Source organism: Colletotrichum lupini, chromosome 2 (genome assembly GCF_023278565.1).
Source record: "Colletotrichum lupini chromosome 2, complete sequence".
Lineage (NCBI taxonomy): Eukaryota > Fungi > Ascomycota > Sordariomycetes > Glomerellales > Glomerellaceae > Colletotrichum > Colletotrichum lupini.
This window is the reverse complement of record NC_064675.1, coordinates 5,172,430-5,198,813: the sequence shown is the minus strand read 5'-3', so window position 1 is coordinate 5,198,813 and position 26,384 is coordinate 5,172,430. Positions and strand designations below refer to the sequence as shown.

General features: G+C 51.4%; 13 protein-coding genes across 13 annotated transcripts; 6 read left to right on the top strand and 7 right to left on the bottom strand.

The window, feature by feature from the left end:
* Positions 1-11: 11 nt before the first annotated feature.
* CLUP02_03890 (uncharacterized protein) lies at positions 12-1,076 on the top strand (the record flags this gene model as incomplete). The annotated part of the gene is made up of 1 exon (XM_049282907.1): positions 12-1,076. One exon carries the CDS (start codon positions 12-14, stop codon positions 1,074-1,076), a length of 1,065 nt encoding a protein of 354 aa, XP_049140050.1.
* A 1,392-nt stretch (positions 1,077-2,468) lies between these two features.
* On the top strand, positions 2,469-2,768 carry CLUP02_03889 (uncharacterized protein; the record flags this gene model as incomplete). The annotated part of the gene is made up of 2 exons (XM_049282906.1): positions 2,469-2,651; positions 2,709-2,768. The coding sequence occupies 2 exons, from the start codon at positions 2,469-2,471 to the stop codon at positions 2,766-2,768; spliced, it is 243 nt and encodes an 80-aa protein (XP_049140049.1).
* A 155-nt stretch (positions 2,769-2,923) lies between these two features.
* Positions 2,924-4,942, bottom strand: CLUP02_03888 (uncharacterized protein; the record flags this gene model as incomplete). Its single annotated transcript, XM_049282905.1, has 1 exon — positions 2,924-4,942. The coding sequence occupies one exon, from the start codon at positions 4,940-4,942 to the stop codon at positions 2,924-2,926; it is 2,019 nt and encodes a 672-aa protein (XP_049140048.1).
* Positions 4,943-6,762: 1,820 nt separating this feature from the next.
* CLUP02_03887 (uncharacterized protein) lies at positions 6,763-7,818 on the bottom strand (the record flags this gene model as incomplete). Its single annotated transcript, XM_049282904.1, has 1 exon — positions 6,763-7,818. One exon carries the CDS (start codon positions 7,816-7,818, stop codon positions 6,763-6,765), a length of 1,056 nt encoding a protein of 351 aa, XP_049140047.1.
* Positions 7,819-8,623: 805 nt separating this feature from the next.
* On the top strand, positions 8,624-9,792 carry CLUP02_03886 (oxidoreductase; the record flags this gene model as incomplete). The annotated part of the gene is made up of 3 exons (XM_049282903.1): positions 8,624-8,751; positions 8,836-9,065; positions 9,155-9,792. 3 exons carry the CDS (start codon positions 8,624-8,626, stop codon positions 9,790-9,792), a joined length of 996 nt encoding a protein of 331 aa, XP_049140046.1.
* Positions 9,793-10,146: 354 nt separating this feature from the next.
* Positions 10,147-10,724, bottom strand: CLUP02_03885 (uncharacterized protein; the record flags this gene model as incomplete). Its single annotated transcript, XM_049282902.1, has 4 exons — positions 10,147-10,283; positions 10,343-10,452; positions 10,556-10,594; positions 10,651-10,724. 4 exons carry the CDS (start codon positions 10,722-10,724, stop codon positions 10,147-10,149), a joined length of 360 nt encoding a protein of 119 aa, XP_049140045.1.
* A 153-nt stretch (positions 10,725-10,877) lies between these two features.
* On the top strand, positions 10,878-11,706 carry CLUP02_03884 (alcohol dehydrogenase GroES-like domain-containing protein; the record flags this gene model as incomplete). The annotated part of the gene is made up of 2 exons (XM_049282901.1): positions 10,878-11,175; positions 11,210-11,706. 2 exons carry the CDS (start codon positions 10,878-10,880, stop codon positions 11,704-11,706), a joined length of 795 nt encoding a protein of 264 aa, XP_049140044.1.
* A 117-nt stretch (positions 11,707-11,823) lies between these two features.
* On the bottom strand, positions 11,824-12,225 carry CLUP02_03883 (uncharacterized protein; the record flags this gene model as incomplete). Its single annotated transcript, XM_049282900.1, has 2 exons — positions 11,824-11,943; positions 12,046-12,225. 2 exons carry the CDS (start codon positions 12,223-12,225, stop codon positions 11,824-11,826), a joined length of 300 nt encoding a protein of 99 aa, XP_049140043.1.
* A 2,323-nt stretch (positions 12,226-14,548) lies between these two features.
* On the bottom strand, positions 14,549-14,974 carry CLUP02_03882 (uncharacterized protein; the record flags this gene model as incomplete). Its single annotated transcript, XM_049282899.1, has 1 exon — positions 14,549-14,974. One exon carries the CDS (start codon positions 14,972-14,974, stop codon positions 14,549-14,551), a length of 426 nt encoding a protein of 141 aa, XP_049140042.1.
* Positions 14,975-15,178: 204 nt separating this feature from the next.
* Positions 15,179-15,664, bottom strand: CLUP02_03881 (uncharacterized protein; the record flags this gene model as incomplete). The annotated part of the gene is made up of 1 exon (XM_049282898.1): positions 15,179-15,664. The coding sequence occupies one exon, from the start codon at positions 15,662-15,664 to the stop codon at positions 15,179-15,181; it is 486 nt and encodes a 161-aa protein (XP_049140041.1).
* A 1,530-nt stretch (positions 15,665-17,194) lies between these two features.
* On the top strand, positions 17,195-17,773 carry CLUP02_03880 (uncharacterized protein; the record flags this gene model as incomplete). The annotated part of the gene is made up of 1 exon (XM_049282897.1): positions 17,195-17,773. One exon carries the CDS (start codon positions 17,195-17,197, stop codon positions 17,771-17,773), a length of 579 nt encoding a protein of 192 aa, XP_049140040.1.
* A 363-nt stretch (positions 17,774-18,136) lies between these two features.
* On the top strand, positions 18,137-20,801 carry CLUP02_03879 (uncharacterized protein; the record flags this gene model as incomplete). The annotated part of the gene is made up of 6 exons (XM_049282896.1): positions 18,137-18,165; positions 18,397-18,451; positions 18,617-19,003; positions 19,071-19,274; positions 19,336-19,414; positions 19,492-20,801. The coding sequence occupies 6 exons, from the start codon at positions 18,137-18,139 to the stop codon at positions 20,799-20,801; spliced, it is 2,064 nt and encodes a 687-aa protein (XP_049140039.1).
* A 1,821-nt stretch (positions 20,802-22,622) lies between these two features.
* CLUP02_03878 (uncharacterized protein) lies at positions 22,623-22,739 on the bottom strand (the record flags this gene model as incomplete). The annotated part of the gene is made up of 1 exon (XM_049282895.1): positions 22,623-22,739. The coding sequence occupies one exon, from the start codon at positions 22,737-22,739 to the stop codon at positions 22,623-22,625; it is 117 nt and encodes a 38-aa protein (XP_049140038.1).
* Positions 22,740-26,384: the final 3,645 nt, after the last annotated feature.

Below are 26,384 nucleotides of genomic sequence, written 5' to 3'. Positions count from 1 at the left end.
TAAACGACATCATGGCGACCATGGCAGCTGCTGCTTGCGATATCCACCAGGCCTCCAACATGAGCCGAGACAACTTGACTGTTGTAGCGGCTCGGAGTGTTCCTGCGACGACTGTGACACGATCTCACCCCCTCCCTACTCCTCCCAACTCCATCTCTCCCGCCCTCCCGCCTCACGGCCTCAAGGCCCAGCTTCAGAAGGCCAGGCTCGAGCCCATCGACTCGGACCTCGACCTGCACGACGACCCGACTGGTCGCAGACAAGCATCGCGGTCACCCTCCTACGATGCCACCGGTGCTATCAGCACCACCCTGCTGGCCAAGCACCACCTCCCCGAGATCCTCCTCAACCACGGCCCTCTGGCTATCCGTCACATCATGGGCTACCTGACAACGTCTGTTCCGGGCTTCGCAGGAATCCCGCCGACAAAGGCGCGTCGCCTGGTCGTTGGTGCCTTGGAGGGTCGCGGAGGCGAGGGCGGCGGACCGGATGGCGATGTGGAATTTGAAAAGGTGGGCTGGGGTCGATGGGATGCCCGACGACGTGGTCAGGCCGCGCGCGGGTCTACACCCCCTTCTGACTACCGATCTGGCATTCCCATCAACAAGACCAGTGGACGCGGCACCGATAGGTCTCGCCTGAACGTCGCCTCGTCCAGCGCTGGAGATTCCATCGTCTTCTCTCACGACGACCGCGACGCCATGATGATGGAATGCGAAGCGGATAAGATGTCCCTGGATGGCTCGGCCTCTGCCTCGTGCTCCGAGGCTCCGGATGACGATGACATCGCTATGAATGATGATCCCGAGGACGCCACCGATGACGAGGATTGGGCTGCCGTTGGAGCTGCCGCTCTACGCGCCGAGTCTTACAACACAGCCGGCGCAACCGCACAGTCTGCTGGACGCAGCTTCCTCTCCACCGGTGTATATAACTCGGGAGGAATGCGAACTGTCTCTACTGGCATGGCACGCTCGCTCCAGCCCATGCCCTTCGACTTCACAGCGCTCCAGGGCCCATCTGACGCGCAGGAGCGTGAGGCGGTCGAGGCTCTGTTGCGCCTGGGTTCTGTATAATACCTTTTTTTTGCATAGCACGGCGTTGGGGGATGGAAGGTCTGCGCTGTGCGATCGGTCTGTTTGACCGATGAGAAAACATGTCTCCTATTTTCATTGGATTCGGACTGGTTGGCTGGGTTGGCTGAACCAAGGATACCGTGTCATGACTTCACTGACCGAGCCGGCGCGCTCTGGGTCATGCATCACCATTCTCTGGCATTTGTCATGGCACGGCGGTTCTACACTACATGGGTTCGGCGTTCCTGGCATTGGAACGGTAAATAACGCCCTCGCGCGAAGGGCAATCATTGTGGCCTTGGGCACCACTTTGCATTACGATCAAGGCTCTACTGGAGGATACCCCGACATATTTGGTCATCAACACGTTTCGACTCACTACTACTTGGGCCGGCTGGCTATCTTGGGGACTGTCGTCTCATCTCCCCGCCTCTGCCTGTTTGGTCTCGTCTTGGTACCTGGTTCGGAGAATCTAAGCCCTTACCACAATCTTTGTTCGGCTTTCCCCAAGCATCGGTCTGGTTGAGACCAAGGCAACGCGGTGGCGTCGACGACAGGTTGGAATGGGCTGGCCTGACAACACCACCTCCCCACAGACACACTTCGATTCTTTCCCATTCATGCGTATACCACATTTTGCACATACCCCCTTTTGCTTTTTGTTCACACATCTGCATCTCCCCACTTCAACACGCCGTGGGGAATTACATCATCTGGCGCTGGGCGAGCTTCACCTCGTCAGCCATCACACTCCGCGCCCCTTTTTGCGCGCTTCACACCAACACCTGTTTAATTAGTTTTGGGGTTGACGAAGACGACGAAAAGATTATGGATATTCGTGTCACATGAACACTGAATACATACGACACATTGATTTTGTGTTTGCGAACTGGAAGAGTCAGCATGAGCTTGGCTGTTTGGCAACTCTCGCGGAGGACAGGACGCGCAGTTAGAAACGAGGAACCTTGGTGATGCTTGGCTCGCTGATATCGCCTACCTATACGATCGGCTTCAGAGCACTATGTCTTTAGGACATGAGAAAGAGCAGAGGAATTGAAACCAAAATCAAAGAAAAAAAGGAATAAGAGAAATTACCTCCCTCTGGTTTTTTTGATTTTTTTTTTGGTGAACGGCGGGATCTGGGTTTTCCGGGATTGGGCGGCTAGGTCTAGCTCTCAAAGAATGGAACTCTTGATTGTTTCGTCCCATCCTAGCGGTGTTGACTGTCGCGTGATTACTAGGTGTGCTTTTGTGATTTATGTACGCTGACGTCTCCTCACAGTGAAACAGTACCCATGTCGAGATAGATCGTTTGTACCAGTCGAGACGCTGCTCCCAAGGCGATCATCACCCTGAATTACTGGTTGAAGGTCTGGTCAGGAGACAGCCTTGATGTTGCTAGTGAGCATGGTCTGCTTCTTGGGTTGGTTGTGGCTACATGTTGTCGAGAGGCTTTCCAATATGCATTATGGTCTTGAGACCTTCAGGGGGTTCCGCCGCCTCATGAAAAGTATCTCACGGCTTGCTCTGCATATATTGTTGGCAAAACTATATCTGCTATACCAAGCAGAACATGTGAGTTCTCACGAGCATTATGAGTTCGTAATCTGATAAGCTGAATGAATGGCATAGATAACCAAAGTGTTGGTTTACCAGAGTCAAAGCCAAAGTTCTCTGCCTCTTTTCACTTGATGAGCCCCTTTCGTGGGCTTTCGTCCTCTTTTCAACTTGGTCACTCGTGGGAAACCAAAACATCCACAGAGAAGTACTCGCACAAAAGACTTTTGTGTATGTATTGCAATTACTTTGACAGTGACCATACCTTCAAGCCACCGAAGAAGGCACCTCTAGACGAGAAACTCGTTGGGCACATACAACGGCATAGAATCCTCCCACAAACTATCCGTCAGCATCCGCTTATTCGACCCGTCCGCGTCCATGACGATGATCTGCCCGTACGGCTGGAACGTCTGGTCATAGATGGCCGCCTCGTCCCGGAACCCGTACATACCGCTGGAATACAGGATCCGCCCGTCGTGCGACCACACGGCGTGCGCGTCGTTTGCGCCGCTGGACGTGAGCGTCTGCAGGTCCGTCCCGTCAGGCCGGATAGTGCAGACGTCGAAGTTCGTTGCCGACGTCTTGCGCGTGAAGACGATGCGCTCGCCGTCGGGCGACCAGAAGGGCAGGTTGTCCGTCGCGTTGGTCAGGCTCCGCACCGTCTTGGTCTCGAGGTCGATGACGCGGAGGCCGTAGCGGACACCCCACTCGCGGAAGACGAGGCTGCGACCGTCCGGGCTGTAGGAGGGGAACCCGGAGTGGACGGTGCCGTCTGTCAAGGCCTCGTAGTAGCTGCCGTTGGAGGTTGCGCGGTAGACGCGGGCTTTGCCCGTCGCGCGGGACTGGAACCAGGAGCCTAGCCCGAAAGCGATCCACTGGCCGTCGCTGGACCAGGCTGGTTGGAAGGCGCCGGCGAGGCCCTTTGCGACGAGGGCGGCGTCGATCTCGCCCGTCTTGGAGGAGTCGAAGACGAGCTTGAGGTCGGTGCCGTCCGGGTTCATGGAGACGATGGAGGAGTTGCCGAGCTGCTTCTGGGTGATGACGAGGCGGCCCTGGAGGGAGAGCTGGGGGAAGACGTCGGTGGAGCGGTATTCCCAGTCCGCGTCCCAGCTGTAGAGGGGCTTCTCCATGGCGCGGGCGGTGAAGCCTACTTTCTCGTAGATGACGAAGCGGCCGTCTGGGGACCAGGCTGGCGAGCGGATCGCTGCTTTGACGGGTGCGTGGGCGCCGGAGGTGTAGTTGTACCCTTCGTTATCGCCGCCCTTGATCAGATAGGCGATGTTGTCGCTGCTGGATTCATCCGAGGTGCTGTCGTCACCAGCCAACCACTGCGGGAACATCTTGACGCTGGCGCCAGAGGTATGCTCGATGCGGTCTTCTCCCGTCTCGAAATCGACCGAGACGATCTGAGAGATGGCGGCGGCGAGGGACTCGGGCCGGTGCGCGTCCCACGTCTGCTCGGTGGTGATCTCATAGTAGAGGATGCGTTTCCCGTCGGGGCTCCATTTCGGCGAGCCGAGACAGTATCCCGTCTTTGTGGCGACCTGGCGGAACCCGGAGCCGTCCGGCCGGACAACATAGACGGAGAGCTCTTGAGTGTGTTCCCAGCCGGTACCGTTGCCGTGACCCCTCCAGGCCGTGTTGCGGTCCGAGGCGAAGGCGATCCACTCGCCATCCGGGGACCAGCTGGGTCTGAAGTGGCCGTCGGGCAGCAGAGGGTCGCCGGCGATCTCGGGGGTGTTTGTGAGGTTGCGGCGGACGCCGGTGGCGATGTCGAGGACCCAGATGTTGGCGCGGTAGCCGTTCTCGGTGGAGACGTAGGCGAGTTTTGTTCCGTCTGGCGAGAGGGCGCCCGCGTCTTCGACAGCGGGTGTGGCGATGAGCTCTTCCAGGTTGGAACACGAGGCAGATGTCGAGTTACCGGTGCCGGCAGAGGAGAAGCTGCACCGGTAGAGGTCCGAGTTGCCGTCGCCGTTGCGTTCGGTGGTGAAGGTGACGTATTTGCCGTCCGGAGAGAAGGCGGCGTGGTACTCGAAGTTCGAGGCGTTGCCGAGGAGCTTCTGCTCGTTTGTGCCGTCTGCGTTGGCGATGTAGAGCTCCGAGGTCGAGGGCCCGATGCGGTTCATGAGGAGGACGCCCTTCTTGCCGTCTGCGGCGGGGAGGCCGCGGGCCGAGTGGGCCTGCGGGAGGGAGGCGAGGTTGAAGTCGGCGCGGAGCTGGTGGACGTGGCGGGCCGAGGCCGACGAGGTGGCCAGGCAGAGGTAGACGAGGGAGGAAAGGAGTGACGACCGCATCTTGAGGGGCATGGGTGGCGAGGCACACCGCTTTGGAATGAACGAGAGAGAGGTGGTGGTAGGAGAGAGAGAGAGAGAGAGAGAGAAGAGAGACCCGAGGTCATCTACATTCTTTCGTCTGGTATTTGTCTTTCTCGAAGATAGCTCGACTTTGCCATCGCCACCACTCTCGCACATGGTAGCAGTCCGAGAAGGACCCAGGAAGGGGAGGAGCTTTCACAGCAATAAACCAGGGTCCTGGACATCGGCACTGCAAGGTACTCTTCTCTGGGATATCGAGAAGTCTGAGTCTTTTCTCAGGAGAAAAATCTTATTGGCTTCCATGACGATTACGACGTATTCCTTCCCGCTCAATTGCCGCTTTCCGCCATGAGCAGCGGTTCAGAGTCTTGGCGGAGTGGAACATCGCGGGTGTAAAAGAGCTTGTTTGGAGAAACTCCAAAAGTTATCCCCCGTTGGGGGTGACATCCTGGGTTCCTGAGCGGGTTGCCATTCGATCGGACCAGCCCCACCGAAGGGCTACTCTCGGATAGCTCCCGTAACTTAACTTCTCTACTCCGTAATGCAAGACTGATCGGACCTATCTAACAGAGTCAATTGCCATTAAACACCGCATGAGGAAGGTTCTTCTCTTCCGGAGGGCGGTATCCAATGGTGGTGAAGGATTTTCTAACCCTTTCTCTTCCATGTGCGTTCTTCCCTAAGCCTCCGATGAAGAAAAAGTTTTAGTAAAACGTGGGTGCGTGGCTGCGGGGGAGATGCGAACGTTGTTGTACTGAGGTGGATGATCCCGTTCTCCTCCTCCCATAGGCTATCCTGTAGGCTATCGAGCTAGTTGCATGACGTTAAAGTCATGTTAGGTTGTCTTATCAATCAATCGATTCCTTAAGGGGAGGCTCAATTTTCCTCAGACTCGCTATGCATAACTTCGGCAGAGATCGGTCAGAAATCGGCAACCGACATGTCAGTAAACGCAGAGGCCTCCTTGCATCCCATACTAGCAGGTAGGAGCCGAGGTTCTTTACTCGGTCTTCGGCATTTGATCAGACTGCAAGTAGATCTATCGATGTTTGGCTCTACCAAGTGGATAGTTAGGCGGTATAAGAATGGGAGTGCGGAATGGTGTCTCTAGAGGAAGTATAGCCGATGCAGGGCAACACTCGATTCGATGTACATCAAATTTTCCTTAGACTGTACCAGATTATCTGTTTTCCTTTACGAGAAACTCTCCTGCAAAGTGCGACAATCCTTGGGATACAGCAGCACTAGTATCTGCTTGTTTAAATCAACACTGTGACTTTCTTCGATGCAGACTTATGCAAGAAGTTCAGACCGGCGAACATACGACGTGTCGCTTTCTAAAGAGTTGTCAAGCAGTTTGAACACTTCAACTCCATGACGACCTGCATGCGCCACACCATCTTCCTCCCGCCGCTGACCTGCAAAACATCTGCAGTTCTGTTACCTTGACTGCCAATGGGCTCTCGCCAGCGGACAAATCGGGCAAGTGGCGCTCGGGTTCGGGAGACCACATCCCTGTAGCATTCGGCTCCGGTGTCCTGGTCTCCGACCCCATCACCCAAGCAAAGTTTCCAAGTGCCATCCCACCTATGATCACTAATTGCAGTTCGGATTGGTGAGATTCTCAGAGGAAACAGATAAAATCGAAGGCATGGAAATCATGACAAAATTCTAGCCCCGTAAGATTGTGCAAGTTCGCGAACCTGCCAGGACACATCGTGGTTTCGCTTGTGAAGCATTCGCATTCAAGCATTTTGATTGTTACTCATAATTGGTGCAAGTCCGAATCGCTTTTCCTGACCTCTGACCTATTACGATACAATATGAACCAACTTGGTTCCGCTCACCTTGCCTTGTCTAACAAGATCAAGACCCTTCAGAACGCCTTCGAGGCCGCTTCCACCCTCATTCACAGTAGGCTTGTGAGCCACAATCTTGCCCTCCCCCAACAGCCGCTCGGTATCAGCCCAGAACTTGCTCCCAAACTCCAAGTCCGCCGGGATCGCCGGCAAGGCCTGCGGGCCAAACTGGCACGGCTCACCGATGGCAGTATACGCCAGCGTCATCTTGGGCGTCACCTTGCTGTTGATCGCCGAGACAAGCTCCGCCGGCACGGGCCGCAGGGTGGAGTAGACGCCGCCGTCCTCCGCGATCGCCTTGACGCTGATGTCCGCAGACGATTCCGAGGAAATGCAGTCCAGCACGTGCTTCAGCTTGCCGCCCGCGCTCTTCTTGATGTCCTCCACGACGGTGGCAGACTTGTAATCCAAGATTTCATCGGCGCCCAGCTTCTTCAGGTAAGCAAAATTATGAGGCGAGGCCGTCGTGATGACGTACAGACCAGACAGCTTGGCGTACTGGATTGCCAGCGCGCCGGTCGCCGTGCTCCCGCCGTAGATGAGAACGGGCAGCTTCTCGGTGCTGGTCTGGTCAAAGTACGGCAGGCCGAGACTCTGGTACAGGCCCTGGCCCACGGTTGTCACGCTAACGCCGAGGGTGGCGGCCTCCTCGAACGTGACGTTGTCCGGGATGCGGAGCTGCAGGTCGCCCTTGACGGTGATGTACTCGGCAAAGGTGCCGTCCTCGTGGTGCACGGCATTGGACCCGTGCGCGACGCCGGCGATGCGGTCGCCCTTCTTGAAGGGCTTTGCGACCTTGGAGCCGACCTCTTCGACGATGCCGGCGTAGTCGCAGCCCACGCGGGCTCCTGTGACGGCAAAGAGGTCGATGTGGAGGATGTCGGTGGGGTTCAGGGCGACGGCCTTGACTTTGACGATGAGGTAGTCGTCGCGGAGCTTGGGGATGGAAGCTTCGACGACTGAGGCCTTGCCTGCTCCCTGGATGACGATGGCGTGGTTGGAAGACATTTTTGTGTACATGCAATGGTTCCGTGTATTTGCTTGAAAGATTGATTGCAATTTGGTGGTAATGAAGAAGGATATCGGAATCTTTACGTAGACATCGTTCCTCAATTGTCATTTTATGCTCATCTCTCCGTATGCTTTCTCTCATGCTGAAACCCAAAACTGAACATTATTAAGCACGTTCCGTTTGCCATGATGCGCAATCACGAACCGCAAGTGGTCTGTTCGCCTTGCTGCTGTTGCGGAGTTGCAGACAGCAGACGGACGATCAACCAACGAGTTGCGGATGGGACCAAAGCCCCACATTTGACGGGCTACGGATGCATTCAAATCGGCGCCGGAGAGTCCCCACTTTCTCGGAGGCGATTATTAAACAGCCCCCGGGACGATTATGGTTTACTCACCACAGGCGATAAAATGGGACCAAAACTTCTACGTGCTGGAAGCCAGTCTTTGTCATCCCGAGGCCCTGTCCGGCCCCTTCTTCCGGATAAAGACGTACTACGTAGAGAGGGCGATGGCTTGCCCGGTCGCCTTTCAAGACGGCGGAGAATGGAGTATCTGAAGGCTCCGAAAGCACACGCCACGCGCTCTAATCTTCTAGAGTGCCTTTCTCTACGAGCTTACCAATAGTCTTCGACTTCGACGCACACAACTTGAGATCTGTCACCACGGCTAAAGTTTTGACTGTTTTTCTCGATTTGGATAATGGTCAAGATATATTGGTAATAATTGGGGGCCATTGTATTCCAAATTACATCTATCGTCTAGTTACTTAAGTCGTACGCGATTTCCACCTCGAGATTGCATGGTGGGACAACCTATTCAACTCATCCAGCTTATTCAATCTTCCAAGTTCTCACCATTCACAGCCAATTTTCAGTTCCAACCTGCAATCATGTCATCGCCTACCAAGCGAACAGTCCTCATCACAGGGTAAGTGTGGTTGCCTTCGAGATACCTTCTAGGCTCCTCTACTTTGCATTCCCCACGCTTGGAACGCTGACATGTCTCTGATAGATGCTCCCAAGGGGGTGTCGGTAACACGCTGGCACTCGCATTCGCAGCCCAAGGCCTGCGCGTCTTCGCAACCGCCCGTTCCCTTAAGTCGGTGGCGAACCTCACAGAAAAGGGCATCGAAACGCTCACGCTCGACGTGACGAGCTCGCAGAGTATCGCTAGTGTAAAAGAGGAGATTTCAAGACGTACAGGCGGTACCCTTGACATTCTGTACAACAATGCGGGTGCTCGTGAGTCCTTCTTCCCCATCTGACACTCCTCCCCAATAATAGAACCTGTGAAGCACGGAACAACTAACATAGTATCTTTCGGCATCAAGTCTACGAAGCGCCAGCAGTAGAAGCAGACTCCTACCGCACCCGCCAAATGTTCGACGCCAACGTCTTCGGCCTCTTCGACATGGTGACAGCCTTCACCCCGCTCCTCCTCGCCGCCGTCTCCACCTCCCGATCTTCCCAGCAACCCACAATCGTCAACGTCGCCTCCGTGCTCGCCCGCCTCCCGGGGCCCTTCACGTCAGGCTACAACGCCACAAAGGCCGCCGTCGCGGCCTACTCTGACACCCTCCGTCTCGAGGTCTCGCCCCTCGGCCTGCGCGTGCTGACGGTCTACATGGGCGAGGTGGCCACCTCCATCATCCAGGCCAACAATATCAGCTTCGACAGGGACAGCCTGTACGTCGACGCCGAGGATAAGGTGCGGGAGCGCAGCGCCACGCACGAGAAGACGACGACGAAGCCTGATGAGTTTGCGAGGCAGGTCGTGCCGCTTGTGCTCAAGAGCGGCGGGAGCCCGTATGTGTGGAAGGGTACGAACGCGTGGCTTGTTTGGTTCTTGAATGCGTTTGGGCCGAGGACGGTGTTTGATGGGACCATGAATGCGGGGGCGGGGTTGGACGATGCGGTGATTAAGAACAAGATTTTCCAAAGAGGCCAGGAAAAGGTTAAAAAGGCCTAGATTCTGGGTCCCAGGGGCGGGTGGTGTATGAGTGAATGATTGGGAGGTGATGTTACGTGATCTAGAGCGGCATCTTGATTTCATTTTTGACGCGTTTTTGGTTTTGGTTGTTAATTTTATTACTGAAATGAGTCGTAATCAGCAGGAGAGTATAACTACTAGAGCGTAATCGAATCTTCGTCTCTTCGAATGTTTCACGGAGTACCTCAGTTCAAGAACCTCACGAGACTTCCTTCACATTCCCCAGGGCTTCCACCTTCTAACCTCGGTACATGACAGGTTCCACTCCTGCATCTCCACTCATTTATGAGCCTACTGTTCTGATTGCGAGATAGTCATGGGAACCTCTGATAATCATTGACCATTGAGGTCTTCGTTGGCAGATAATTCAAAGCCGGATGATTGGTGGTTCAAGTCGGCGCCGAGCCGACCCCGTCCAGTCCAGCCGGAGCCGTTACGGCCTTTTTCGGCATCGGCCTTTTCGTACATCACTTGATTCTGCTTTTAACTTACCAAGAAGACATCTCTTTCCCGCTGGACACGGCCTCACGGGTTACTCCATACGCGGCACCCCTATTCCTGCTACGATGCCCAACATAGTAGGACATAACCCCGGCAACTCCATCCCTGCTACGGCGCCCCAACGTGGTAAGACACAAACTCCGGCAACGATCTGAAGAAACCTAGACCTCTACTTGAGGAGCCAATATTGAGATACAATCTTGTTAAAAGCCGGTCGATGAGAGGGATGTAACGGGGACACTAGACGTAAATATCGTGAAGTGGGCACTCGGCGCGGCCTCTGTTAGTCAGTATCGCCGGATCACAAATCAACGATACCTTCTTACGAAGCATCACTTTCCAAACATCGAAATGTTGACATCACGAGAAAAGTTGTATTGCAGTTGCCACAGTTGTCCTTTCAGCAACATTCACATAACCCTAGGCTACATAAGCGACCCATCTCCAGGAGAAGATACATATTGGAACAGAAAAACCACACGAGATCTTGACAACACAACATCCAACTTACCCTCTCCCTCTCTCTCTCTCCCTCACCATCTCCTCATCTAACTCCAGTAGCAATGTCCCTCCCAAAGACGTGTAAGGCGTGGCAGGTCAAGGAGGCAGGCGCCCCTCTGCAACTCCGGACGGCAGACTTCAAGGCGCCAGGGAAAGGCGAGGTCCTCGTCAAGGTGCTCGCCTGCGGCATCTGCCACTCGGACGTTGGCATGCAAAAAGGCGAATTAGGCCCCGTTCATCCCCGCGTCCCGGGCGGCGAGCGCGTTGGAGGAGCTTGGCATGGAGGCGAGTCTGTACTCTCTGGAAACCTCTGGATTATAAACAAGCCGGAGATGAGAGGGGTCTTTGGGGAGGGAGATCGTGTTGAAGCACACTCAACTGACGTCCATACAAGGCCACGACAGAACCTGCGCAACATGCCAGCTAGGCCAATCCCAATCCTGCCAAAACGGCCCAATCAACGGCGTCACCCGCGACGGAGGCTACGCAGAATACGTCACCCTCCGCGCCCAAGCCGTCGTCCGCGTCCCAGCAGACCTCGACCCCGCCGAGACGGCGCCCCTCCTCTGCGCCGGCGTCACCGTCTTCAACGGCATCCGCAAGATGGAGATTCCCCAAGGAAGCCTCGTCGCCGTCCAAGGCCTCGGCGGCCTAGGCCACCTCGCCGCGCAGTACGCCACCAAGATGGGCTACCGCGTCGCGGCCATCAGCTCCGGCGCCGCGAAAGCGGGTTTCGCGTCTGAGCTGGGCGCCGGGTGCTTCATCGACAGCAGCGTCGAGGACCCCGTGGCGAGGCTCAAGGCCCTGGGCGGCGCCGAGTGCAAAGGCTATCAGCCCCCTTGCGGGCGCGCCGCGGGTGCGCGGCAAGTTGTTGGTGCTCACGGCGGTTGAGAACATCGAAATCAGCTCGTTGCATTTGATCGCGGGCGGCTGTTCGGTTCATGGATGGCCTAGTGGGCACGCGCGGGATCCGGAGGACGCGATCGAGTTCTCGAGGAAGCAGGACGTCTAGTGCCTGATTGAGAAGTTCCCGTTGAGCGAGGCGCCTGAAGCGGTGGAGCGCATGATGTCGAATAAGGTGCGCTTCAGGAGCGTGCTGGTCATGGAGTGAAGATCTGTAGATTGCATCTTTGAGGCGCGGCCATTGTCAGGGGGTTAGCAAGATTACAAAGCCAAGAGTGTTCGAGGGTTGTTCGCCTTTGTTGTTGGGCAATAACCGTTACCACATACGGTGACGAGACAGCATGACAAGAGGTCAATGGCTATCCGTAGGCCGTCTCGCAAGTGTTGGATCATAGGCACGGCGTAGAGAAGGACTGTACTGTAAGATGGCTCGCATCCAGCATTAGTAGACGTGTTTGAGGCGTCCCGCGAGATGATCGTCGTGCTTAGCGTGGCTTCTTCAGGCATCTTAGTAGTCAAGTATAGCAGCTCGTAGAGTGTGGCGTGCCCAAATCTTCAAAGGATCCCGTTGGTTCTCTGGTTTGTGTCCGATGTCTATTGTACAACACGAATGAGTGGCCATGATGCACAGAGGAAGGCACCATCGCCTTATTGTGGTCAAGAGCGTCTACGAGGAGACCGGCCTCCCCCAGAGAGCAGGGGCAGGGAGAACTGGTCCGAAGTAAGGGAACAACGAGGGATCAATGACCACTTCAAAGAAGATTCCGCACACGATTGCATAGCAGGAACGAAGATACTCCGACGGCCTCCATATGAGCTGGCTCCTGTAGCTGGCAAGAATAGACATAACAATAGCAATACTAGCGAGAGAGGATGTCAGACGCAAATGAGACTGGTGCGTAAATGTCATCGCCTTCGAAGCCTGCAAGACCACGAAAGCCACAGCGACGGACGCTCAAGCATTCCATCGACTCTTTCTGAACCAGGAACTGGAGCTCCCTCCTTACTTTTGCATCGAGCCCATGCAGCGGGAATTTGCCACTCGATAGTCCAGATCTATCCTTCAGTTGTCTACCCCACTCAGGAGCAAATCACTAGATTTCTTCTTCTGAAGACGTGACACACTGGACACTGCTTGTGTCGCGGAAGAAAGGGACAGGAGGCCTCATTGAGAAGGAGCCGTGACCTAGAACTGCATCATGCCGCAATCTGAGGGCGAAGGCGACAGTGGCCTGCATTACGCTGCCAAGTAGGTGACAAAATCGGTTGCCGCTCAATCGGTACCCTCCCTAACTCCTTTCCTGTTATTTCTATTCCTAATATTATCTCTATTCTTTCATTCAAGGGTATTCTCATAGGAATTCACGAGAAACAAAACTTATAATAGTAACAACAAAAATGATAAGAAGATCAGGCATAGTAAACAGGCAAGTAAGCGTCAGAATCTTGTAAGCTAGCATCCCATTTTGCCGCCCACTTGGCTGCCATGTCCAGGCTAACGATGCACCGGACCTCTTTACTTCGACTTTGCTGAATGAGGGAAATTTGGTCCGCAGATTGAGGCGGAGACACCTTCAGTCGGTGACTTTGTTCATGTTGGTCAAGCATTGGGGCAAGTTCTGATTCTTGGCGTCTCATGGGGTGTGAACGGTCGGGTCATTTCGGAGGGTCGAATAGATCGATTTGATAAATGAACAGCGGGAAACAGAAATAGCTGGAAACAGCAATGGAAACAAACAAAACGACGATAAGGAGAAAGGGGGCCAGGGGTTGGGTTGCAGCTATTTTCTGCAAGTGGGGATTACCTCTGGCCACAGGCAAGATGGATATTCTGGTCCAGTACGACAGTAGCAGGCTTCTTGAACCGAAAACTACAGCATTGGAGCAGTCCGGAGGAAACGTCGTGTGCCAGGACCGACGCCTCGTCGGAAATTCTCACCATCGCCGTCGAACAGCGGCAGCTGTTGTCGGAGCTAGGTCGCATCTGCTCACCAAGACTCCGCTTCTGGTTGATCACGGGCATCTGGCCCGGATCTAGGTAGCTGCTTTGCCTACAGCATTGACGAGCGACTACTCGTAAGTCGCTTGATAGAACGCTGGTGAGGATGCTTGGCAAACAGGAGACAAATGGTCGCAATAGAGATCGTCGTTTGTCATGCAAACGCCAAGAAAAGATAGGTCGCTGCTCTCCCAATTGATAGCACGGCTAATCGCCAGTTGACAACACGGCCCACTCGTCGACGTTCGTCTGTTGTCCACCCGGGTACCGGAGACCGGCAGACGTTTCAGTCCCCCGAAACTCAAGACTTACTCTTGATCATTGTCAAAATTGCCCGGCCAAGATGGAGCCAAGGCCAAACCAAGGCGTTGCCGTCTTGGATTTGAGAGGCTTCGGATACTCTAAAATATCGCCCGAATTTCAAGATTGTTTCCGTAGGGTTGCGCTGTGATTTCAGAGCCTCTGAATAACGGGGGTTGATATGTGACCTGGCGTTCCCTTTCTGCGCTCTTTCTCTCCTGCATTGCCCATCAGCATCGATTACGGCAGGTAGAAGGGAGTACGGATGTGAAATTGGAAGATGGCTGTGGGCCTTGGCCACTCCACCTGTAAGCCAGTCGGTGCTGAGGCTTGATGTAATCCAAGGCCAGACAGAAAGCGCTCAAGCTAAAGCCAAGACGCCGAGAGGTTCCAAAGAACTGTTGCACAACGCAATACCATGCCCACGCGCTTTGCGGCCCATGGTCAGAAGCCAAGAAGGTCCTTCAAAGTCTGGAGCTCGTAAGCGGAGGCCAAGAGTGCATGGGCAAGATGGGAATGAAGCAAAGCCCACTATGCAAGAAGTCCTACTGGCATCTTGGCCTGATCCCGCCGAGCCAGGACACCACTTGCAGAGTCCTTCCTAATCTCGGCCTGGCGTCCGAACACAAGCACCCCATTCGACCCTCCGCATCTGGGGCTTTTCGGGGGACCACTCGTCCTTGAACTGCCGGGGTTGTCGCGATCGTCTGGGGAGGCGAACACGGTGGTCTGATTGAGTCTGGAATAACTGTGACCAAACGTGGAGAGTTCCAGCGTGGATGATGGCTCAAAACTCGAAAGAGTCATTGTGGTCTGTAGCTGCATCTGGGGCGTGCGGGCAGTCATGTTGCTGATGGTGCGGTCGTTTTCTCGCTCGGGTGTCGTGCATCCAAGATTTCGCCGGAAAGCTTGGTAAATTCCCGTGGCATTGGCAGGCTCATCGGGCTCGTGGCACATCGGCGACCCTTCTGGCGGCACAGCCAATGGATGATGACCATGCAGGACTGCACAAAGTGTGCGGGTATTCCTTCCAGAACCTTAATTCTTCGAGCCATGTTAGTGAGAGTGTGGGACGAGCAATCACCGATTCGGGTAGAGGGAGTGAAAGTCAATCTGTTGATGGAGGAGGATGTGGTAAGACTCAAGCATCGTCGAGACGGGCTAAACAAACTCACAAATCGCGCAAATAGAATGCATGTGGCGGCCAGTGAGTGTGAAAGGAGCAATGCCAAGACTTGTTAAAGGCCTCGTTTTGATTGCTTCTCCTCTGATTGAGTGTAGAGCGCTGGCGATGTGGCCCCCCCCCCCCCCCCCCTGGACTGGCGAGAGTTGAAGCCAGGGCGAAACCACCCATCCTCGCAGGTCTTGGCATTGCTTGCACAGCCTCATTGAACGGCGAAGCGGCGGGCGCAAGGTGGACAGGATGGAGGATACAGGCTGAAGGTGCTTGGTATCTGCAGCCAAGAACGCCCAGCTTTCGTCTGGCTGGGCTTTGAAGCGGCAAATTATCAGGTTTTGCTGATACTCGAGTTCTTGGGAATGGTCTGCAGCGAACACACCGTGCCAGTGAGGGATCCCGTGGACAGGCGGGGTCGGCCATGATGCGATGGCATGGTTTGTGAGACGGCTCGTCGTTCTTGGGCTCATGTCTTCTTTTTTCGACCAAGCTTGGCGCCGTAGCCAAGAGGGAGAAGGTCAAGTCGACCGGTCGACGAGACCGTTCACCAAGGGGATTAGGGGAGCAGTCTGACACCAATTGGCGTACCGCCATCGTGGGTCGAACTGCCAAGAGTTGAGCGACCCGCTCACCTGAATACTCGTGAATATGACACTACTATGTATGGACGGGCGTCAAGCCTCGGGCACGTTGGCACGTTGAGTGCATGTTTTAAGGTAATCGACGGGGCGACATCTGGCTGGATCGACCAACTTAAGAAAAAGATGGCTGTGTCGGTGCGTTTGCGATGCAGTGTATTACACAAATTGCTAAGTGCCGTGATGGGAACCCGACAACGAGAAGGCAAATTAGATAGTCGAAAGGCAAACTACAACGAAACCGTAGGGAATTGAGTGGTGGTTGAGTGTAAAGGGAGAAAGTGAACTGCCACACTGGGGAGGAATCTGTGGATGGCCGGTCAGGGACGGGATGATCTTGGGAAGGGGAAGGGGAAGGGGAGTGGGTCGAGAGGTACCTGCCATTACTAGAAATGAGTCTTGGCGGATCGAGGCTGGGTTGGTACTGCGTACTGTGGTGACTTCTATTGGTGTCGACTCGAGGCACGCAGTGCCACAGTACTCCGTACCGTACCTACCTACCTATTCGGAGGTACGTATCCCTCGGACCCCGACAGCTGCGTCGTTTTGGCACACGGCATCTCACCCTCCTCACCACGCCGCACGCCGCACCCTCGCCCACCACCCCAACCCAATCTTTTTCGATTTCCCATCTGTGCTTGCTTTCAAGCTCTCGGTTTAGGGAAAACGTTCAAGTTCCCTCATCCACGTATTTAAAGCTTGGCGAGCTCCACCGCATCTCACCCGCACCGAATGCGATGACCAACGCCCGGCACATCGGCTTCCCTTGCGTGGGCCATAACAGGCGGTATTGCGCAACACTTTCTGGACGAGCCGGTTTGAACGGCTTCTGGCTGACCATAGGGGAGCGGCGACTGTATCGTGGACATGTCGAGAAGAGGGGGCGACAACCAGCCGACAACAGGCGAGGACATTTGGATTGCGCGTAGCCCTTGGCGCTAAGGACTTGGCAGTCTTGGCTGCGGCGGAGAGGCCAAGAAGAGAGGAGCGGAAAGCTTCTTTTGGCTCTTGGGCATTGCCCCAAAACGTTGTCAGAATCTACAGCGTCCCCCCCCGTCACCCGAAAGTCACCTGCCCCCCCGAGGGTGCCGTCCCCCAGCTTATCGAGGGTCCGGCGCCACTTGTGTGTCCGGACTGTCGAGTTTGTTCCACACACGCGCAACTTGCAAGTCGAAAAAGTGGAGGGCGAATCACTCGGTTAAGCAACTGGGTGATTTGTTGCGGGTTTGCCATCCTTCGCAGCATGGCAGCTTCGGTGTGGCCTGCGGAAATGACGAGCTGGCTGCATCCCGTCTTGCCGTGTGCGGATCGTTATTCTTGGGCCGGCTCCATGGGATGGAGAGTTATCAACATTTACGGGGTATGCGCTTATCGGAGCGTCCGAGGCCGCCGTCGCATCCTCGTCCCCACCCCGTGTCGTGTGTGTCTCTTTTCGCTTTCTGCCTCTTTTGGTACGAAGGCACGGAGACTTGGTCTCTTGGCTCTTGGGAGTCTGGGACTCGAAGCATGGAGGTCTTGGTATACGGAGTACTAAGAAAAAGCGTGGAAGGCTTGTCGTTCTCGCGCCCCTTACCCTGTCAATCGGGCACCAGGCATCTCCCATGTCCTGTCAATCGTCCTATCTCTCTGGCTGGTCGCCTGAAAGTGTACTCCGTACTCCGTACTTCTCAGTGCGACGGCTGCTTTGCCCGTGACATCAGGTACGGGAGTACTTGGCGGCTTGTTTCTCAGGACAGGTCAGTCTTGGACTCTTGTCCCGTCTGGTCACCCCCCCCCCCCCCCCCCCAAGACCCCCAGAGACCCCAAGCAATCCAAGGCCCAAAAATACTCGGCTCACCTGCTTGGCTGGAAACAGTGCTCCCTCATCTGAGACGGTCGCAGGCTTTTTCTTCAGACGACACAGAGTGTTGTGACCCGTACTCCGTAGACAGAAATACCTAATACATGGCCATTGTCTTGAGGAACATCCCCAACGAGCCGCATCGATGATGGGTGCGTGCCGCCGTTGTTCCCATGAGCGTGGCAACCGGTGGCAGGGACAAAGAAGACCAGATTTTCCCAGAAAGCTGGCAAGAACCATACCGGTACGAAGGCCGCCGCCGAGTAAAGGAGGACAGGAAATCAAACGCTGCGCTTGCGGTCATCAGCTGATGGCGAGCTATTGACCAACGTAAATGGACGCGGGTGCTCGCAGGATGAAGCAATAGGAGCCAAGTGCAAATGCCAAGGTCTCGGCGAAGGGAGAAAGAGTGAAAACTGGAGATTTGCCAAGACGCCCCAAGACAGCCAGAGTCTTGGCATCGTATGCGCCCGGATGTTGCGGTGTTGGCGAGGTACTTGCGCTGTCAGTGGGTGCTGTCTGTTTTCTCATCAGGATTGGACTGTGCTGCTGAGCCTCAGCTATCTCTGTTATGTGTGTTTGCATGCTAAAAGTGTTAGAGGGAAGTGTGCTGACTACAGTGTCATTCCAGGCAAGGCTTGACGCACCTTGCCTGCCTTGTTGTCTCCCCCCATCATCCGCGACATCAGCTCGGCAGCCCTCGCCACCTCGGACCAATCAAAAGTCGGCTGGTCTCACAAGCCCCGGTCGCCAAGACTTTTGCCAAGACTCTTGGAAGGGTAGGAAGAGCGGAGAGGAAATGTGATTCATGAATAAAGAGAAGAGCCCATCGTCCATGCCCCCCAGATCAGACTGATTGATTTCCCTCGAGAACACCCAGTCTTGTGAGAGTCGGCAGAAAAACATAAAAGCATTGCTGACCGTCTCTTTTTTCCCCCGTTCAGCTTTGTAGTATCCCAAGTACACTCTCGCCTGTTCTCGGCAATCTACAACCTGAAGCATCAAGAAGGACCCCACTCCTACTTACACAACCATCCAATCCCAACGCGCCTCACGGGACCCGGCACATTCCAATCTTCCGGACTCTCTTCACCGAGCCCGCCAGCTCGGTCAACACTCACGCACACATACACACACCCCGGTCACGCACCATGTCCGCCAAACAAGAGAGTGAGAGCTCTGCGAGCAACTCTCCCAAGAGCAGCACCCCCGCTCCCTCAACAACAACCAGCAACACTTCCCAGTCCGCCAACAGCACCAGTGCAGAGGACAACCTCATCTGCAAGTGGAACGCCTGCAACCTGAAGTTTGTCTCACCCGAGGCTCTCTACGTAAGTGGTGGCAATGCCACTCTAAATCTTTATTTCACCCGAAACATCTCACTAACAAAATTAACAGGAGCACATCTGTGAACGCCATGTTGGCCGCAAGAGCACCAACAACCTTAACCTCACTTGCCAATGGAACTCCTGCAGGACGACCACTGTGAAGCGTGACCACATCACTTCTCACATTCGCGTGCACGTTCCTCTCAAGCCTCACAAGTGTGAGTTCTGCGGCAAGTCATTCAAGCGCCCTCAGGACTTGAAGAAGCACGTCAAGGTAAATCAACCAACAAACCACTCTCGCCATCTTCTTCAATCATGCTCACACACATCGACAGACCCACGCCGATGACTCGGTGCTCGTCCGCTCGCCCCAGGACCAAGGTCTGAACGGTTATCGGGCGCAGCCTGGCAAAGGTATGTAGAGCTCAGTTTGCACACCCCTCCAAAGTCTGTCCTCTATTTTCTCCAACTAGAGGCTAATTTGCCTCCAGCTTCTTCTAGCTACTATGATCATAATGGCCACATTCGGACTAACTCCGCCGCCTTCGCACACCAGGCTGGGCATGCTAGCTACTATGCACCCCAACCATCTACAAACTATGGACTGTACTTCAACCAACAACCCTTGAACCCTCCCCGAACTGAGTACATTGGCCACCACGGCGGCTATGACAACCGCAGCAAGCGCGCTTTCGACATGGTTGACGACTTCTTCGCCCACGCCAAGCGTCGCCAGGTCGACCCCACCTCCTATCAACAAGTCGGCCGATCCCTTCTCCCCCTTCACGGCGCTCTCGGCCTGCACGCCGGTCCCATGCCCGGCTCCGACTACATGGCAGCCCCGCCTCAGCAGCACGTTCACCACCAACAGGCTGGCGGACCTCCTTCCGGCCCCGGACCCATGTCCCAGCAGTACTACCTGCCGCCCATGCCCAACGCCCGCACCAAGAACGACCTGGTCCAGATTGATCAGATCTTGGAGCAGATGCAGAGCACTGTCTACGAGAACTCGCACCAGGCCACGCAAGGAATCCACATCCACGGCCAGAACACTTTCGATCTCCGCCACAGCCCCTCGCCCCCGGGTGTTCACAGAGGCTCTCACGCCGGCATTCCAGTCACCCAAGACGGTTACCCCGTGTCCGCTGCTCACATGGCGTCCCCGTTGACCGCAGTCTCATCGACTGGAACCCCCGCCGTCACTCCTCCCTCAAGCACCATGTCATACACATCTGGTCACTCGCCCAGCCCCTCTTCCTCCGGCATGTCTCCCCAGTCGAGACACAGCTCCACAGCTTCTTCAGTCATGTACCCCAATCTCCCGGCCGTCAGCTCCGTCTTCCCTGGCCAGTCCACTGCCTCCACGCTCGGACCCAGCTTCGACAGCAACGAGCGCAGACGTTACTCGGGAGGTATGCTCCAGCGTGCCGCGCCCTCCTCGCCAAAGTCCCCCATCATCTACGAGGACTCCTCCAGCGTCACCACTCCCAAGGCCGAGTCCGTCGCCTCATCCGTCGGCTCTCCCTCATCCGAGTCGGACACTAGCGAGGGCGCCCGCGAGCGCGAGGAGAAGTACGACCAGTGGCTCGAGAACATGCGTACCATCGAGGCACTCCGCGAGTACATCCGCGATCGCATCGACCGCAGAGAGTACTCCGACGAGCCCGCCGAGAAGGCCGCCGCTGCTCCCGCTCCCAAGTCTCCTGAGGCTAGCCGTCTCAAGTCTCCGGAGCCGATGGAGGTTGACGCCAAGCCCGCTCCGGCTGCGCCGTTGTACCCCATCTTGCGCATGGCGAACTGAAGAAAGTCAGACAACCCTGGTGTCTGTGTCGAAGAGAGGCCTCGTCTTGGCGCGTGTACCAATAGCTGTGTGTGTCCTATAAGCGTGTCTTTTCAAAAAGTTTTTCTCCAACCTTTGAATTGAGGGAAAAGTGATCGGTTTCACCAAAAACTGGTTCGTATATCATTCTACTGCAAAACTTTTTTCTCTTCTTTTATCATCAAATGCGCTTTTGGCAAAATACCTCCCAAGGCCTGTCGAAGCCTCTTTGTTACGTTTTACATACCCTGGTCGGTGGAAGTTGAAAGGGGGAAAGTCGGATTTGAATCAACGCAGTCTTCAAAACGCAGATGGATTGGAGTGGACATACTCCCATCAACAACAACCAAACAACACTTTTGATTTTCACACCAAGCATTTTAACATGTCAACGGAAAGAGGGCGAGTTTTAAACATTCGGGAAGGTGCTTTGCGAGTTCAAAGCATTATTGCTACGAGTGCGAAACATCTTGTTCTTTCTACTTTTCATCAACGAACGGTTGCGCGGTTTTTATCACAACGGAAATTATCGGAACGGGGAAATGATGAGATCATGAAAAGAAAACCAAACCAACCAAAACAAAGTCATGTTGCTTCGCCGCCTATGTAGTCAGTCTCCTTGGCCTTGAACGCAAAAGGGTCGAAATGAATGCTTATTGTTACCTCTGAACAATTTTGATCATCTGAACTTGACCATCTTGGCAACTGTGATATCGTAGACAAGCAACATTCCGAGGTCGAACTAGATCGTTTGGCAAGCTGTCTTGGGGTGTAAGTCAAGTCTTGTCTTCGACTGAACAGCCCTTCCCATGCGGGCCGTCCAGCCGAACATGTGTCGGAAAACCCAAGCCCCGTCTTGAGTCCTAAACCACCGGAACCGCCCCAAGGCCCCGACCCTCCTCGCTGCCGCTTTCGCTCCCCCGGATGGGATGGTCGGGGCCGCAAAGATCTACAATCTTTAAACTTTACCCATCATCTTAAAAAGTTCCGGCCGATCAAGTTGCTTGCAAAAGCCCGCAAGCCATGTCATCCACAAGAAACCCTCTTCTCCGCACGCCCAAATTCTAAGAATAGAAACCGGCACCAACGGTCTCTTCGCGAATTGATTCCTCGATACGGCCATTTGAGCCGTTTTGCATCCGTAGAGACGGTCTCCGAATATCCCGCCGTCGCCCGTCCCTAGCCGAGAAAAGCCTACAGATACAGAATAGAGAATGAAGTTGTCTTGCCAGGATGACCGGATCCGGAGCTTTGTACACCAGGGGGCCGGGGGCCGGGCTGCAGATCGTCATTCTCACGTCTGCCCAGGACGCCTTCTTCCTCAGTCACCCAACCCTAAAATTCTTCCTTCACCCTTTGAGGAATGTCACCGGAGCCCCGTGGCCTTCTTTGCGAGCCCTTTGAATGTTGTTCCAGCTCCAAGGCTTAGGTACAGCAGAGCGAGAGTCTGATTCAGGGCCCATGGAGTGGGCCTTCGCGAAGGCCTTTGACCCCATTGACCAGCGTACCCGGCTTTTCTTAGAGAGTCAAGGTAGAATACAAATAGCCTAGATCACCAGGGAACCAGGATTGCCGGTACTGCTGTCTGTCCGTGTGATAGTATCGACCCTACGCGAGCCCGAGTCTGTCGAGTGCTTCGACTGAGACATGAGCTGACGGGTGAGCACCTGCCAAGCTTTCCGGCTTACAGACAACAGCCAGCTCGAGGACGAAAACGCTCTCTCTTAATTCTTGGCGAGGTGATATATAGCTCATACCTAAACTTTTCTCCCTTCAACACTTTTCAACACTTACACGAGTGTCTCACGGTCTACTTGAATTCTCCACATTGAATCTGTCACAAAAAGCGGGCCCACTCAATATGGGCAGCATTAACCACATCCATATCTCGTAACATACCCCCCAGACGCCTAGAGCCATTATCTATATAATAAGCATCTATACTGCGCCTTAGCCCCGAAAGTAGTAGACTAGTTAGAAATAGGCGTTTATATTATACCTTAGCCCTAAAGGTAGTAGACTAGTTAGAAAAACCCTACTTATATAGAGACTCGAACGGTCGCCTCTCGCTTTTTGGGTACACGACCTATAGATAATGCGGTACTTAACTATTATAATAATAGCGGATAGGAGCTGGGCTCATAACTGTCACAAAAAGCGGGCCCACTCAATGTGGGCAGCATTAACCACATCCATATCTCGTGACAGAATCCGACATCACATTGATCGAGACATTTTTGTTAGCTTGTCAACCCTGTGATCGGCCCTTTTCTCGGCGGGATCCGAGATCTCGCGGGGGGGGATAGGGCTCTGACAAGCCCGCATCGCGAAGGCAAAGCAGCACACCGGGGTCCATGAGCACCAAGCCAACGACTCGCCTGTTCTGGATCCTTTACGTCAAGACGATGAACCTGCGATGCCTACCTAATAATCACACGATTCTAGACTTTTCAGCATATAACCAGTCTTGTATATGCAAAAAAAATCTCGCTTAATAGCGGCGGACTAATTCCCCTAGTGAACCGAAATAACTATTGGATTAGAAGTCTAATTCGACCGTAGCATATAGCCGACTACGCAGGGGCTAATTAGGGGCCCTATTTACGATTATCGTAGCTAGCCTAACTTATAGTTAGAACCTCTTTTTTATACCTACTACGTAGATATTTATATAGTTTAATTAATCTCTTTATTAACTATAGTTCGAACTAATTACCCTATTATAAAAATACTAATACTAATTAGTAATTAAATTCTATTATTATAAATCGGTAAGGTATCTTACTACGTAAAAGAGACGACTTTTTAATACTATATAGAATAAGAGATTCGTACTAATTAACCTTATAAAAGTAAATAAAAAAAGAAATAATTCTTAAATACCGTACGGAATTAAGTAATTATAGCCCTTTATTACTTACGAGAGGTCGATATTTATTATATTAAACTATATTAATTAATAGAACTATTTAAATAACTAGCCTTTTACTATCGCCCCGAGTAGCTTTTTTACTAAACGATTTTTTTATAGCCGGCCCGCAATTAGAAATTAACTAGTTAAATTAATAAAAAGAAATACTTATATAATAACTACCTACTTAATTAATTAGCGTAACGAACGAGCTTAATAATATAATATAAAAGAGTATTATATAATTAAAAAAGGGGATCTCTAAACGTAAATATTCTTATTTAATAATAAAAATAACTTTATAGGAGTTATTAAGCTAAGAGATTTATAGTATATAAAAAAGTTTATTATTACGAGGATTTTATAAGTACGATTTTAAGCCCGTAATTTAAATAACCTTTTTATAGCTCCCTTAACTACTCCCTAAGTATTACTTAAGAATATAATATAAAGAACGGTTTAATAAAAAAAGAAGGGATTTAGAGGTCCTAATAGTATCGAGTTAAGAATATTACGGATTTCGAATATTAACTTAAAAAAAAAGTAGCTACCCTAAAGTAGTCCTACGACCTCTTATTAGAGTTATTATTAACTTAAAAAAAGGCTAAAAAGACGAGGATCTAAAAAGAAAAGAAAAGAATTTTCTAAAGGGCTACTAAAGGGCTTTTTTTTTATATTAGCTCCTAGTACGAGATTACTAATTTTAAAAAATTAACTAAAAAAGCTATTTAGAGATTATAAAAAGTACGAAGTTTAGGAGGCTAGAAATATATAGGATAATAGAAATCGGTAACTAGTAAAGATCCTAAGACTAATTACTATATTTTCTTATAGTAATATAATATTTACTACTACTATTATTAAAAAAAACTACTAAAACCTACCCTTTTATACTAAATAAAAAGGAGGATCTTAATAAGTATAATAGCTAGCGATTTAGAAGGGTAGTAATAATTATTAAAAATAATAAAAACGAGAGTAGTAATAAGACAGTAAGAAAAAGTAGGAATCTCCTGGACCCTAATAAATTCGTTAAGTAATAAAAGTACGGATTTACTATAACTAGTATATAGATTAAATATATCCCTATTAAAATTAAATACGCTAATAATTATTAATATAAGTATAAGCTAGAGCACGACCCTTAATAAGTTAAAATAAAAAAAAAGAGGATAAAACCCGATTTTAAATAAAATCCTAATCCCTTATAAGTAAGTAAATATTAACTTAAACTATTAGGGGATGTAAATATATAGAATTATAGATTAGCTTAATAATAAGTAAATTAACGTAGTATTAATTTATTTAACTAAGGTTTATAAGAAAAAGGGGCTATAGGGGCAACCCTTATTTTACGAGATCGTAAACGACCTTAGCTACTAGCTAAATAAATAGTTTACGAGCATAAGCCTAGGAATTATAAAAGTAGTTAATAAATTCCTCTACGGGCGAGGGGTATTATTAATATAACTATAATCATAAGAGCTATATAAAATATTAATAACGATAATTATAGAGGAGGAATTCGTACTATAGAACTAAGTATAGGTCGATAGAGCGTATAATCGCTTTTATAAATTTAAAAAAAGGGTAAACGACCTAGATTTCCTTTTTATAATTACTAATAAAAATTTATTATTATAAAAGGATATACTGGGGTAAAATATAGTACTAAAAGTACGATAATTAATAATTCTATTTATTTTGATTTATAACTCGTTATTATTACTAATGCGAAATTCGGTACTAATTAGCTAATAAAAAAGGAGGTAAACGACCTAAAGTTATTAATAATACGTAGCGACGTAAGGATTATATATAAATACTAAAAATCTAATAATAAATACGAGGTAATTTATAAACTTTAAAAAGATCTTTTTAAAAAAAAATTATACTCTAGGGGGAAGTATAAGGTCTTATAAAAAACCCTAACGATATTTTATAATTACTATAAAAAAGTCGGAATTAGGGAATATTAGTACTATTTAGTAATTAATATCGTACTCGTAGGTAAAGCCTCTAATTATTATTATAAAGCGGTACGTAATCTCGATTAAAACGACTTTTTTAGTATAATTAACGTAATCCGAAGCCGCTTCGAGACCTATAATAGGAACCTAGAGCTCCTATTTAAGCTATAAGCGATTTTTTTCGTATCTATAGCTAGGATAATAGAGGGTAAATTACGAGTAAAGATCCTTAAAGAGCTTATCGATCGAATTAATAAGCTAGCAAAAACCTAGCTAAATAAAGAAATAAATAAATAAAAAGTCGGATATTTTTATACCGTAGTCTAACGTATATTAAAAATAAAAATAATATTATACTAAGTACCCGAAAACTACAAAACGCTCTGCTCGAGGCTAAGATCTAACTTTAATATTAAAATAAGAATATTACGCTAAACCTATTTCTAAGTATACGACGGCCCTTATTAATAATATTAAGTTAATTAAACGTATAATAAGAAAAGAAAAGAGACTAAATACGGTAATTACTAATAAAAAGGCCTAGATTCATTAAATAAATAAAGATTTAACTTATAAATAGGGTAATAAAAAAAGTAATACTATATTTATAAAAAGGATAGATATTAGTTAAGTAACTACTCTAAGGGGGAGCGTACTAAATTATATAAATAATATAGAAAGTTA